Below are 13,653 nucleotides of genomic sequence, written 5' to 3'. Positions count from 1 at the left end.
CTTTGGCGTGACATTTGCAGTAGATGGAAAATACACTAACAAAATACCATCTCACAAAGCAAGTTACATAAAGATACATTCTGAGAGAGGCCGGAAGTTGTAAAAAGGTTCTTGTTTTACAGATCGATAGCAGACCAGCAATTTTGTGTGCAGGCTCACAATGTCTTAAGGCATTCAGGATTTAAAAGTAATGTGGTCTTGCCTCATTCATCTACATATAAAATGGTTTTTAGAAATGAAGCAGCATGACTGTCTTTCTTATTGCTCAGTTATATTTACCAAGTTACTCAATAGAACATATTTTATATAAGTAAACAGGGTAACCATTACAATCTCAGCAGCTGCTTATAATTCAAAATCATCAAAAAGATATTTTTACAAAGAAATGTTGGTAATCAGGATTACTCCCTACTAAAGGGTCTCAGTTTTGTCTTCCAACTGCAGCTAACAGGGTAACAGAAGTCCACTTGTGGATGGTTTTTCCTTCCCCTCCTAAGGCTTCCACATTCATAACTATGAGCAGAAGCAACTATGTGGACTATGTTCTGTGCTTTTTATTAATAAAGAACTGCAGGCAAGCAGATTTTAGATACAAAATCAGAAGCCACTTAAGATGAAATGGAACCTCTCCCTTTTAGAGATCCTGGCCCATAAGCACCATAGTTTCCTGCCCTTTGTTTTAGACAATTACCCTCTGGTAATTAGCCAAATTAAAAATGTCACTTCTGTCTGCTTTTCTTTTTGGATTTGCTCTCAGATATGTTACATATAACAGAAATATTAACAGCTATTTAATTTACTAACATCTTTTATGGTAGCAACAATGGCTGCCTAATTGGGAAAGACTAAATAAATCCTAGACAGAAATTTGTTTTACTTAAGAATAAAATGACACACTGTAGTGGGTTTACGTGGCAAGGATTTGGTAGCAGGGGGCCATAGGGGTGGCTTCTGTGAGAAGAATCTAGAAGTTCCCCATATTAGGTAAGGGCCCCACTGCTGACCAGAGCTGAGCCAATAAGCGATGTTTTGCACCTCTGTGAGAGCATATTTAAGACGGGAAAAAAAAATGCTGCGTCACACAGCAGCTGGGAGAGTGAGAGGAGTGAGGAACAGCCTTGCAGGCGCCAAGGTCAGTGAAGAAGGAGGGGGAGAGGTGCTCCAGGCGCCGAAGCAGAAGTCCCCTGCGGCCTGTGGTGAGGACCATGTTGAAGCAGGTTGTCGTCCTGCAGCCCATGGAGTACCATGGTGGCGCAGGGTTCCATGGTGCAGCCTGTGGAGGAGACCACGGTGGAGCAGGTGGACCTGCACTGATGGAGACTGCAGCCTGTGGAAGACCCCTGCTGGAGCAGATTCCAGGCCAGACCTGTAGCCCGTGGAGAGGAGACCACACAGGAGCAGGTGACCTGGCCAGAGCTGCTGCCCGTGGGGGATCCACGTTGGAGCAGTTCGCTCCTGAGGGATGGACCCCGTGGTATGGACCCATATCTGGAGCAGTTCTTGAAGAGCTGCTGCCTGTGGGCAGCCCACGCTGGATCAGTTCATCAAGGACTGCATCCCGTGGGAGGGACCCCACAGCACAGGGGACGAGAGTGACCGAGAAGGAGCGGCGGAGAAGAAGCGCTATAGACTGACCATAACCCCCATTCCCCCGTTCCCCTGTGCCGCTCGGGGGGAGGAGGTGGAAGAGGGTGGATGGGGGGGAAGGTGCTTTTGGTTTCTTTCCTTTGTTTCTCGCTTCTCTAGCTTGTTCATAACAGGCAATAAATCTTACTATCTCCCTGTGCTGAGTCTGTCCTGCCCGTCACGATAATTACTATGAGATCTCCTCATCCTTATCTCAACCCTTGAGCCCTTTCCATCTTATTTTCTCCCCGTTCCTCTTTGAGGAGGGGGAGTGACAGAGCGGTTGTGGTGGTGCTCGGCCACCCACCCAAGTAAAACCACCACATACACATACCTTTCAGTGTTTTCAATATCTGTGGAAACCTGCCATAAATGTTGAGTATCTGTTGGTGATGATGATGTGTCTTCCAAAATAGGTACTTCAGAGCTCTCTTCCACTTTAGTATCCATGATCTTGGGTGGGGCACAAGGCTCTTTTCCTTTAAAATATTTAAAAAAAAAATATGTAATCCTGTTATTAATAAATTAAAATGTACACTCAGATTGTCATTGATGTTTTGGTTTTGATCTTGCATGGCCTAAATGAAAGAGATTTGTGAATCCAGATTCTGAGTAAGAAACATTCAGAGACAGAGCAGGCCACACCAATCCGTTCATCATGTTGCTGCTGTATGTTATTCCTGCCAAACTGCACAAAAATAAATATTATGCTGGCATGTGTGGTGCTTTAAATTTTACTTATTAAGTATCACACAGATTTTTGGTTAAATTCCAGCAGCTGTAACATAAAATAAGGACCAGAGGACAAAACAGAACAAAATAAATAGAGAACTAGAGGATACATTCTAAAAGCAACTTCAAAAATCCTCACATTAAAGAACACTGTAATCCGTGTCTCTTAGTATTACTGCAGTGCTAAGGGAAAGCAAAAGACCAAAATGTGCTGTTTCGTACTTGATGATGTTAATAACTGTATATAGCTGCTGCCATTCACAGTCCAATATGCAGTATATTCTGAATTTCCATGCTTATACTTGCGTAATTCATGCTTACTATATGAAAATAAAACGTAGTGTTGGAACTGAGTGGGGGCTTCATGGCAGATCTGCCAGGGCATTTGTCAGAGACAGAATGGAATATAGGATGTGGACTATGCAAAAGCATGCAAGAGAGTTAAGTATTCTGGGAATTTTTTGGTATCTTTGCAAACCTCTTATGGACAGCCAGTTGGGTACCCACCCACTGTAGCATCAAGTACAGACCTGGTACCAATTATAGGATTGGACAAATTCTATTTGCAAGCATCATTTAAATAATAAATTTCAAATTGGAGTTCATTCCAAACACAATATTGAGAAATTAAAGTTTTTCCTCTCTTAGTTATCTCACAAAACGATGTAATCAATTTCAGAAAGAAACAAATCGAAAAAAAAATCAAAGGTTTGAACAGTGGTACTGAGAAGTTGAATAGGAAATGTTTTTTAATCTAACGATGTTTGCAACTTGGAAAATTTTCACATCTGGACAAACCTGAGTAACTCTTTTAAGGTTTGACAAAGAACAGGAACAAGAACATAGTAGTGGTTCTTAAGTATATATATATACATATTTTTTTTTTTTTTGGCCATTAGAGACTAAGATTACAGACCATTCCATAGTAATTCTCCATATCACAAATAAGAATTCTTGTAAACCCTTTAAAAAAAAAAATCAGAAATTCCTGGACCTTAAAAATCTCTTTTTGAGAAGGTTACCTAAACTTTTGTATTCTGGTAAATTATTCCTTCATTGAAAATAGAAATAATTCTCAGCTATTTGTCTGAATGGCAAATTACAGAATCACAGAATCGTCTAGGTTGGAAGAGACCTCCAAGATCATCTAGTCCAACCTCTGTCCTAACACTAACAAGACCTCCGCTAAACCATATCACTAAGGACTACATCTAAACGTCTCTTAAAGACCTCCAGGGATGGTGACTCAACTACTTCCCTGGGCAGCCCATTCCAATGTCTAACAACCCTTTCAGTAAAGAAGTTCTTCCTAATATCCAACCTAAACCTCCCCTGCCGCAACTTTAGCCCATTCCCCCTCGTCCTGTCACCAGGCACATGGGAGAATAGACCAACCCCCACCTCGCTACAGCCTCCTTTAAGGTACCTATAGAGAGCGATGAGGTCTCCCCTGAGCCTCCTCTTCTCCAGACTAAACAACCCCAGCTCCCTCAGCCGCTCCTCGTAAGAGTTGTTCTCCAGACCCCACACCAGCTTCGTTGTCCTTCTCTGGACTCACTCGAGCACCTTCATGTCCTTCTTGTAGCGAGGGGCCCAAAACTGAACACAGTACTCGAGGTGCGGCCTCACCAGAGCCGAGTACAGGGGGACAATCACTTCCCTAGACCTGCTGGCCACACTGTTTCTGACACAAGCCAGGATGCTGTTGGCCTTCTCGGCCACCTGTGCACACTGCTGGTTCATATTCAGCTGACTATCAACCAGTACTCCCAGGTCCTTCTTGGCCAGGCAGCTTTCCAACCACTCATCTCCCAGCCTGTAGCACTGCTTGGGGTTGTTGCGCCCCAGGTGCAGGACCCGGCACTTGGCCTTGTTGAACTTCATCCAGTTGACCTCAGCCCATCGGTCCAGCCTATCCAGATCCTCCTGCAGAGCCTTCCTTCCCTCAAGCAGATCGACACATGCACCTAACTTGGTGTCATCTGCAAACTTACTGAGGGTGCACTCGATCTCCTCATCCAGGTCATCGATAAAGATATTAAAGAGGCCTGGCCCCAGCACTGAGCCCTGGGGGACTCCACTAGTAACCGGCCCCCAACTGGATTTGGCTCCATTCACCACAAGTCTTTGGGCCCGGCCATCCAGCCAGTTTTTAACCCAACAAAGCGTACGCCAGTCCAAGCCCCGAGCAGCCAGTTTCTTGAGAATGTTGTGGGAAACGGTGTCAAAAGCCTTACTGAAGTCAAGGTAGATCACATCCACAGCCTTCCCCTCATCCACCAAGCGCATCACTTGGTCATAGAAGGAGATCAGGTTTGTCAAGCAGGACCTACCTTTCATAAATCCATGCTGAGTGGGCCTGATCGCCAGGTTGCCCTTCAAGTGCCGCGTGACGACATTCAAGATAATCTGCTCCATGAGCTTCCCTGGCACTGAGGTCAAACTAACAGGCCTATAGTTCCCCGGGTCTACCCTTCGACCCTTCTTGTAGATGGGCATCACATTTGCTAGCCGCCAGTCGACTGGGACCTCTCCTGATAGCCAGGACTGCCAATAAATGATGGAAAGCGGCTTGGCCAGCTCCTCCACCAGTTCTCTCAGTACCCTCGGCTGGATCCCATCTGGCCCCATTGACTTGCGTACATCCAAGTGCTGTAGCAGGTCACCAACCATTTCCTCGTGGATAGTGAGGGCCACATCCTGTTCCCCATCCCCTTCCACCAGCTCAGGGTACTGGGTATCCAGAGAACGACTGGTCTTGCTGCTAAAGACTGAGGCAAAGAAGGCATTGAGTACCTCAGCCTTTTCCTCATCTTTTGTAACTAAGTTTCCCCCCACATCCAGTAAAGGATGGAGATTCTCCTTAGTCCTCCTTTTTGTGTTGATGTATTTGTAAAAACTTTTTTTGTTATCTTTAATGGCAGTAGCCAGATTGAGCTCCAGATGAGCTTTGGCCCTTCTAATTTTGTCCCTGCACAGCCTCGCAACATCCTTATAGTCCTCTTGAGTAGCCCACCCTCTTTTCCAAAGATTATAAACCCTCCTTTTTCTCCTAAGCTCGAGCCACAACTCTCTGTTCAGCCAGGCCGGTCTTCTTCCGCGCCGGCTCGTCTTTGGGCACATGGGGACAGACCGCTCCTGAGCCATTAAGATTTCCTTCTTGACGCGTGCCCAGCCTTCCTGGACTCCTCTGCCCTTCAGAACCACCTCCCAAGGGACTCTGCCAACCACTGTCCTGAACAGCTCAAAGTCAGCCCTCCGGAAGTCCAAGAGAGTGGTTTTACTGGTCCCCTTCCTGACTTCGCCAAGAATAGAGAACTGAACCATTTCGTGGTCACTCTGCCCAAGACAGCTCTCGACCACCACATCTCCCACCAGTCCGTCACTGTTTGTGAACAGAAGGTCTAGCGGGGCACCTCCCCTGGTAGGCTCTCTAACCAGCTGCGTCAGGAAGCTATCTTCCACGCTCTCCAGAAACCTCTTAGACTGCTTTCTCTGGGCTGTGTTGTGCTTCCAGGATACGTCTGGGAAGTTGAAGTCCCCCACGAGAACAAGCGCTGATGATTTCGCGGCTTCTGCCAGCTGGCTGTAGAACTCCTCATCTATCTCCTCATCCTGGTTCGGTGGTCTATAACAGACCCCCACCAGGATGCTTGCCTTGTTGGCCTTCCCTCTGATCCTAACCCACAGAGACTCAACCTCATCATTCCCAGCCTCAAGTTCCTCAACATCAAAACACTAATATAGACAGCCACACCACCACCCCTTCTGTGCTGCCTGTCCCTTCTGAAGAGCCTATAGCCAGACATTGCAGCACTCCAGTCATGAGAGTGGTCCCACCACGTTTCCGTGATGGCAACCAAGTCATAGCCTTCCTGCTGCACGATGGCTTCCAGCTCCTCTTGTTTGTTACCCATGCTGCGTGCATTAGTGTAGATGCACTTCAGTTGGGCCATTGCCTTCTTCCCCAGCTTTGCCATTGTTCTCCCTGGTACAGCTCCAACAAGCCTAATTTCAGCCCCATCCCCCTTCTTTCCTAGTTTAAAGCCCTCTCAACGAGCCCTGCCAGCTCCTGGGCTAGGATCCATTTTCCCCTTAGAGATAGGGACCCGTCTGCGGTCACCAGGCTGGGTGCCGAGTAAAGCGCCCCATGGTCAAAAAACCCAAAATTTCTGTGTTGGCACCAGCCTCTGAGCCACGTGTTAATCAGGTGGGCTTTCCGTGTCCTCTCGGTACCTCTCCCTGCCACTGCAGGGATAGACGAAAACACCACCTGTACTCCCGCTCCATCCACTAACCACCCCAGTCCCCTGAAGTCCCGTTTGATAGCCTTCAGGCTTCTCTCTTCAATATTATCACTGCCAGCCTGGACTATCAAAAGAGGGTAGTAGTCAGAAGGGTGAACCAGGTTGGGAAGCTTTCTGGCAACATCCCTGACCCTGGCCCCAGGGAGGCAGCAGACTTCCCTGCGGGTAGGGTCAGGTCGACAAATAGGGCCCTCTGTTCCCCTGAGAAGGGAGTCGCTCACAACAATCACCCTTCTGTCTTTCTTGGTGGAGGCTGTCTTGAGGCGTGGAGTCGGCTTCCTCGCCCTAGGCATCCTCCTGGGTAGGCTTTCTACCTCGTCCTCACCCACCGGTCTCTCAAGCTCCAGGGCCTCAAACCTGTTGTGTAAGGGCACCTGGGAAGGTGGGGCCGGTGGGGGGGGGGGGGGGGGGGCGTTGCCTGCGAGGTCGAGCAGGGACCTGTCTCCATTCCTCAACTCCTAGGTCGCCTCCCTCTGCCCTACAGCGACAGGGCAGGGGGTCCACCCCCATTTGGGGTGTCTTACCCCAGTACCTCTCCTTCAGGCCCTGCAGGGAGTCGCTCCACCACTCTATCTCCCGCTCACACTCCCTGATAGCCCTCAACCTATCCACCTCCTCTTTGAGTTCTGCCACCAGGCGGACCAGGTCATCCACCTGCTCGCACCTCACACACACAGTCCCTCTGCCTCCCTCAGATGGCAGCAACAGGCTCAGACACTCCCTGCACCCAGAGACTTGAACTGCCGCATTGTTGAGCAGGCGGTCAGTCTGGGTGGTTACAGACTTTCTAGAGAGAGCAGTCTGCCTGGTGTAGACCATTGCAGCCTAGCTAGCGGTCGACAGCCGTTAAAGGTGTTGTTCTTATGGGCGGGGGCAACTTTCTGCCCTCTCCGCCCTCCCTGCGCAAACTGCCGCGCAAACTGCCGCGCGAACTGCCGCGCCGCGCCCTTCTGCCGCGCCGCGCCCTGTTTGCCCGCCCTGGTCGCCGCGCTCCCTAGGGCTGCTTTTGAACGGCCGGGGAGGGGGCGCTGCTGGCTCCGCCTACGCCTCGTCAGCCTCCCTCGTGAGGGCTGACGGGTCCTGGCGGCTCCCTCGAGCGGCCTCGATGTCGGAAAAAAAGCCCTGCCTGTCCCGATCCCCCGCTCCGCTGCAGAACGCGCCTGCCCCGGAGCCGATCGCCTCGGCTAATAAATATTAATATCTAATAAATTAGATATTACTTATAACATGGAAAATATTTGGTTATTGTTTTCATTGTCCTTTAAAATCAGTAGGAAACACTTCTTCCTGCTTCTTCCTCTCACCCAAAATAAAGTCATCTAACTGTGGTTCCTAGAGATGCCATAACCTGTTTCTCATATATGAAAAAAGATGTCCTGTGTCCTTTCTCTGCTGCTTACTGTGGCATCCACTGCTAGCTTCTGCTGTGCCAGATCCCTCTGTGAGCCACTTCAACCCATCAAATGGTAGAAGATTACCCCAACAAATGGAAGAATAAACAGTGAACAGTTTTCTGATGTTGCAGTGATTTAAATCAGGTCACTAAAGAACCCAGCATGTTCCAGGCATGTGACAGAAGGAGGTTGATTATGTGGCTAGAAGCAGGAAAAGGCTGGAAGAAGTGGAGGCAAGGTAAGAGGGGAGATAGAAACCAAGGGATCCAAGCCTTTCTGGTGACAACAAGCTATTATACTGTCTCAACTGCTTGTGGAACAGCAGCCTAAGTCTACTTGTCACATTATACATTTTATTGTGCACCACTTTGTAGATGTATGTCCTGGTTTCAGCTGAGATAGAGATAATTTTCTTCGTGGCAGATGGTATGGTGCCATGTTTTGAATTTTTGATGAAAACGGTGTTGATAACACTCTGATGTTTTAGCTGTTGTAGAGCCATGCTTGCACAGAGCCCAGGACATTTCAGCTGCTCATGCTGCCCTTCCACTGAGGAGGGTGGGGGTGCACCAGGAGCTGGGAGAGGACACAGCCAGGACAGCTGGCCCAGGATGGCCAGAGGGATGTCCTATACCACATAGTGTCATGCTGAGCAATCAGCCGGGTGTGGGTGGGGGCAATGCTCAGGGACTTGCTGGGCAGCAGTCAGCAGGTGGTGAGCAATTGCATTGTGCACCATATTTTGTATGTATGTATGTATGCATTATTAGTATTATTATTATTATCATCCCTTTCTTTTCTGTCTTACTAAACTGCTTTCATCTCAGCTCATGAGTTCTACCTTTCATCTATTCTATCCTGCATCACACTTTAGGGGAGTGAGTGAACAGCTGTGTGGTGGTTAGATGCCTGCTGGGTTAAACCACAACAGTGTAACTTTCAGATTATTTTTAGTTGTTAACTGCAGATTATGCTGTTATGTTAAGGTAGTTCATATTGTGCAATCTGAATTGTTCGTTTGTGTAAGCTCCACTATTCATTACTTTTCCCAGTACAAGGAGCCCGTAACACAAAATACTCTTACTAATAATTCACCACTAGTGTAAAAGGGGGTTGCTTCACAGAAACTAATTTATCACAAGGTGTTATTACTGCAACTGGTATTAGTTAGTTCTGCCATTATTTTGAAGTGTTGTTTTGGAGCTCTGACCCGAACTTTGGTGACATGCTGTCAAGAACAACCCTGTCTATAGATGCATTGATCAGGGACGTTAAAGGTGTTTCAATAGAAACAATACTGCTCCCAGATGAAAAAACAGTAAAGATTCTTTTTTCCCAACTCAAGAACAGACTGACTGAGACTAATGTTCTTTTTATTAGCACAAAGGAAGGCTCTTGCAGATTTAGCAGAATGAACGGCACAGATTTCCTTTCAATTGAAAGGAGCTCTTTACCAGTAATTCCGTTGTATTGTGAGCAATTCATGAAGCTTTCCTTGAATTTCAGAGCATCTGCTCAATCACTTGAAAACAGTTAAAGAGTCAGATAATAATAAAGGCTTTGCTTGAATAATGTATATGACTCGGGCTTAACATTCGTACTATATGGTACACACTGTAGGGAAACAAAAGCTCTTTAATCTTCTCACCCTTCTACTGTGGTAAAGATATCCTTTGTATTATATTACAAATTCTTAAATAGAGATATGAACCCTACATTTTACTTTCTATTTACTAATTGGAAAGACTTTCATTAATTTCAGTGGGAGTTTGATCATGCATACAATGTTTTCAGAGGTGTCGACACACAGTAGCTGTTTGTGCCAGTTGATTAGAAAAGGCTCTTTTTACTGTTGGTGATATTTTAATACAAAACTCAATGAATTCTTTGTCTTCTAGCCTCTAATTCAGTATATCTTTTTATTTAAGAAGTGGAGATTCACCTTTAGCGTGAAATTAAATTAACTGAATTGAATAATGCTGAAGCTCCTACTTGAGTGAGGATAAATAAGATAGAAAATGATCCTTCCAGTAAGGGTACATGCACCACCTGTGATCACTGTGCTTTATGTCCCTCACCTGTTGTGCTCCTTACCACTACCGTGGTGACCTCTGTATTTGATTCTATTATGCTACCCTATGTGCCTTCCCTTTATCACCACCTGTGTCCCAGAGAAACTTGCATAATGCATACATATATATATGATAGGTCCCTCAAAGCTAGTTAGATTTCACTGCAGATGAATTGGAAAGATCTTTGAAGGAAATCAAAGAGAACACATCTCAAAAAGAAGGCAGCATTTGTACCAGACTTCTAATTTGGCAATTAAGAATAAAAGCACTAGATCACACATAAAATAAAAGAAAAAGAGAACATAAAAAAGTGAATAGGAAAGACTCACGTAGAAAGTAAAAAGGAAATGTGTTGCTGCAAATACAGCTATGAGCTTGATGTACTTCATTCTTGACCTACGCTTGGAACTGCAGAACTCAAGAGATTGGTTCATTGTAAATATTAATATCAAGAACAGAAAGTCTGTGGAGGAAAATGTGTTTTATTCCTCCTTCCATGCCTGCTTTTTTTCTATTCATTTTGGCCTCTCCGCAGTGTACACATGGGAACGGGTGATTCTTGGGGCCTGTAAGACCTTTAAGGCCTTTAAGACCTTTGACACTGCCTCCTAAGGCTCAAAGCTGTATAATTCAGAAAATACAGGGGGACAAATAAAGCAAAACCAGGACTAGAATAGAAGCTCCAGGACCCAGGTAAGGGAACTCATCTGTTACTTGACAAAGTCTGAGAAAGATGATTCTATCCAGAGAAGTTCTGCCAGAGTGTGATAATAATGCAGAAGAAAATTAGGTGAAATATGCTTGGGTAAACAAATGCAGTGAGAAGTTTCAGATCTCCTTGAAGAGATGGAACACGAGCTGTCATCTGCCATTTTGTCATCCTCATCAGTAAGTATTTGCCATAGTCATCCTGTTCTGACAAAAAAGGACAGCAAGATCCTTAAGGCCATGATGTTAGGGACTGCAGGAAGACACAATGCTGCACTGAAAACTGAACTTACATACCTTCCTCTGAACCAGAGGTTTCATGTGATCTGAGTTGCTTAAGCCCAGGTCCTCAAAATAGTTATCGACAAAATACTTTTAAGCACCTGGTTGCTGAACCCAAAGACTCCTTGCTTGCAGCTGCAACTGAAGCTACTGAGAAATTACTCTAAACATATACACAACACCACAAAAAGTATGCTGCAATCTCAAATTTTAAATTAGCACCCTCCAGTTTAAATGCTCTTTGTTCCTCATTTACAATGGGAAAAATTGCTACGACCTCACTATTCAATGTACTGAAGACACTCACATCAGGGTATGAGTTACCAAGAAAGGTCGGAAGAACAGAATGCCTTTAGAACAGAATTGTGTGCAATAAATACAATATATGACACTGAACAATTAGGATACAAGACAGATAAATGCCCAAGTAAATATTGGTGTAATATTATCATGTGTATTAGTTATCTAGGACCTCTGGGACTGTGAAAAGTAGGAATAATAAAGTGCATGATCAGATAAGTAAAGACGTAATACATACAAAAAGATTGAATTAAGGGTACTAGTGCACTTTTCATTTTGCCATTTACAAACCTTCTGAATATTGAACTCTGCAATCAAAATGTATTTTCAACACTGCACTTTTGTGGTGTATGTATCTTAGAACCAAATTTATAAGAGACTACTTACCTCAGTTTACTTACTGCATAACACAGCTGGAAATATTTATGGCTATTGGCCCCACTATAACTCTTACATCTCAAAAAAAAATAGTAACAGACTGCCTGACTTTTCTAGCAGAGGTTGTATGACAGTAGTAAGTTAATCTGAAGTACTGTAAATATGCAAGAAATTTCTGTACAGGAAGCTTGATATATAATATGCAGTACCTGTAGGAATGCTTGTTCGGTAGAACAGAAAGATAAGGAGAGATGAGGAGATCAGTGCTGAGACAGAGAATGAAAATACCCAGAGCTCAACCCTTTGAACTGCAGCGTGGTGTTTCATAAAAGAGCATCTGTTTCCCAGGAGGGATCATTGGCTGTGTTCCTCTTGGGAAAAGAGCATCAGCTTACTGCTTTAGCTTTATCAGTTCTGTAGTTTATTTGATAATGTCTGGTCAAGATACCAGATCAGGATAGCAGTTCCCATATTATTATTTATTACCTGCAGGTTGGTGAGAACAGTCTGTATGTTATTCTTCTTTAATCTCTGGTGGCTCCAAAATAAGAATATAAACTGGTGAAAACTTATAGGAGATTTAAAAACCTGTACTGTGTTTGGCTGGGATGGAGTTAACTTTCCCTGCATCAGGCCATACAGTGGTATGCTCTACACTTGTAGCTAGAACAGCCTTGGTATCACACCAATGTTTTGTCTACTGCTGAGCAGTGCTGGCACAGCACCAAGGCTCCCTCCAAACCCCCCAGCAGGCTGGGAGTGGGCAAGAGGTGGGGAGGGGACACAGCCAGGGCAGCTGACGTAAATCAGCCAAAGAGATATTCCATACCATGTGGTGTCACACTCGGCACTAAAAGGTGGGGAAGGGGAAGGAGATGGGTCGCTCTTGTTACAAAGATGTCTGTCCTCTCAAACAGCTGCTACTCATATTGAGGCCCTGCTTCCTGGGATGTGGCTGAGCATTGCTTGTTGATGGGAAGTAGAGATTTTTTTTCCCCTCTCTCTGTGCTTCTGCAGCGCCTGTGCTTGTTTCTTCCCTCTTCCCTTTCCCTTTAATTAAATTATCCTTATCTGAACCTGTTGGCTTTTTTTTTTTTCCCTTTCCAGCATACTTTTCTTCTGAGGAAGGGGAGTGAGAGAGCAATTGTGGTGGAGTTTAGCTGCCCAACAAACCACTTATCCAACAGTTAAGAGGACTAAAAAACAGAAAATATTATAGACAAATGAAAAATACTACCTTCAAAAATAAGCTTCAAGATATGGCAAGAAATTAGATGCAGGGAATAATACCAGACATTAATTTATCAAAGTTAACGTATTTTGGAAATATTCACTGTTTCTAAGGGTAGTCCTCTTCATGGACAAGAGAAACAATTTATTTTGTTTAGTATAATTTGTTAGATGGTGAAAAACTGGTGGAAAAACTGAACAGACAAAAATGTAAAAGCTATATGCTAGCAATATGACAATATATTTTATAGTAGTGAAATTATTGTCTCTTCCATTTCTAGAGGTAAATTTATGCACTTTGCCTACACTGCAGTACCATTCTCCAGAAGTAAAGAAATTAAAGAAATGGTTTATTCTGCTCCTTGGGAAATAATTTGTTTTGGTACACGTAGAATCACAGAACAAAATTGTCTGTAAGGCCATCTGGTCTTACTTTCTGCTGAAACCAGGGCCAAGTTCTGTCATGTTGCAAGGCCTCAAATGGGTCTTGTCCCTCTGAGTTACGAGTATCTCCAAGAATGGAGATTTCACAGCCTCTTTGGGTGCCTGTTTCAATGTTTGACCACCACCACAGTGCAAAAGTAATTAACATGTAACTGGAATTTCCTTCGTTGCATGATGCCT

General features: G+C 44.9%; 1 protein-coding gene across 2 annotated transcripts in view; it reads right to left on the bottom strand.

Annotated features, from left to right (window-relative positions):
* Positions 1-13,653, bottom strand: part of RGS7BP (regulator of G protein signaling 7 binding protein) — a 47,738-nt gene that overhangs the window by 4,481 nt on the left and 29,604 nt on the right. For both annotated transcript variants that reach the window (XM_035553535.2, XM_050716426.1), the window contains exon 4: positions 1,961-2,105. In XM_035553535.2, the coding sequence (XP_035409428.1) occupies positions 1,961-2,105 (145 nt within the window). The remainder of the gene's footprint in view (positions 1-1,960; positions 2,106-13,653) is intronic.

This window comes from Cygnus atratus, chromosome Z, assembly GCF_013377495.2.
Source record: "Cygnus atratus isolate AKBS03 ecotype Queensland, Australia chromosome Z, CAtr_DNAZoo_HiC_assembly, whole genome shotgun sequence".
Lineage (NCBI taxonomy): Eukaryota > Metazoa > Chordata > Aves > Anseriformes > Anatidae > Cygnus > Cygnus atratus.
This window is presented reverse-complemented; position numbering and strand designations above follow the sequence as displayed.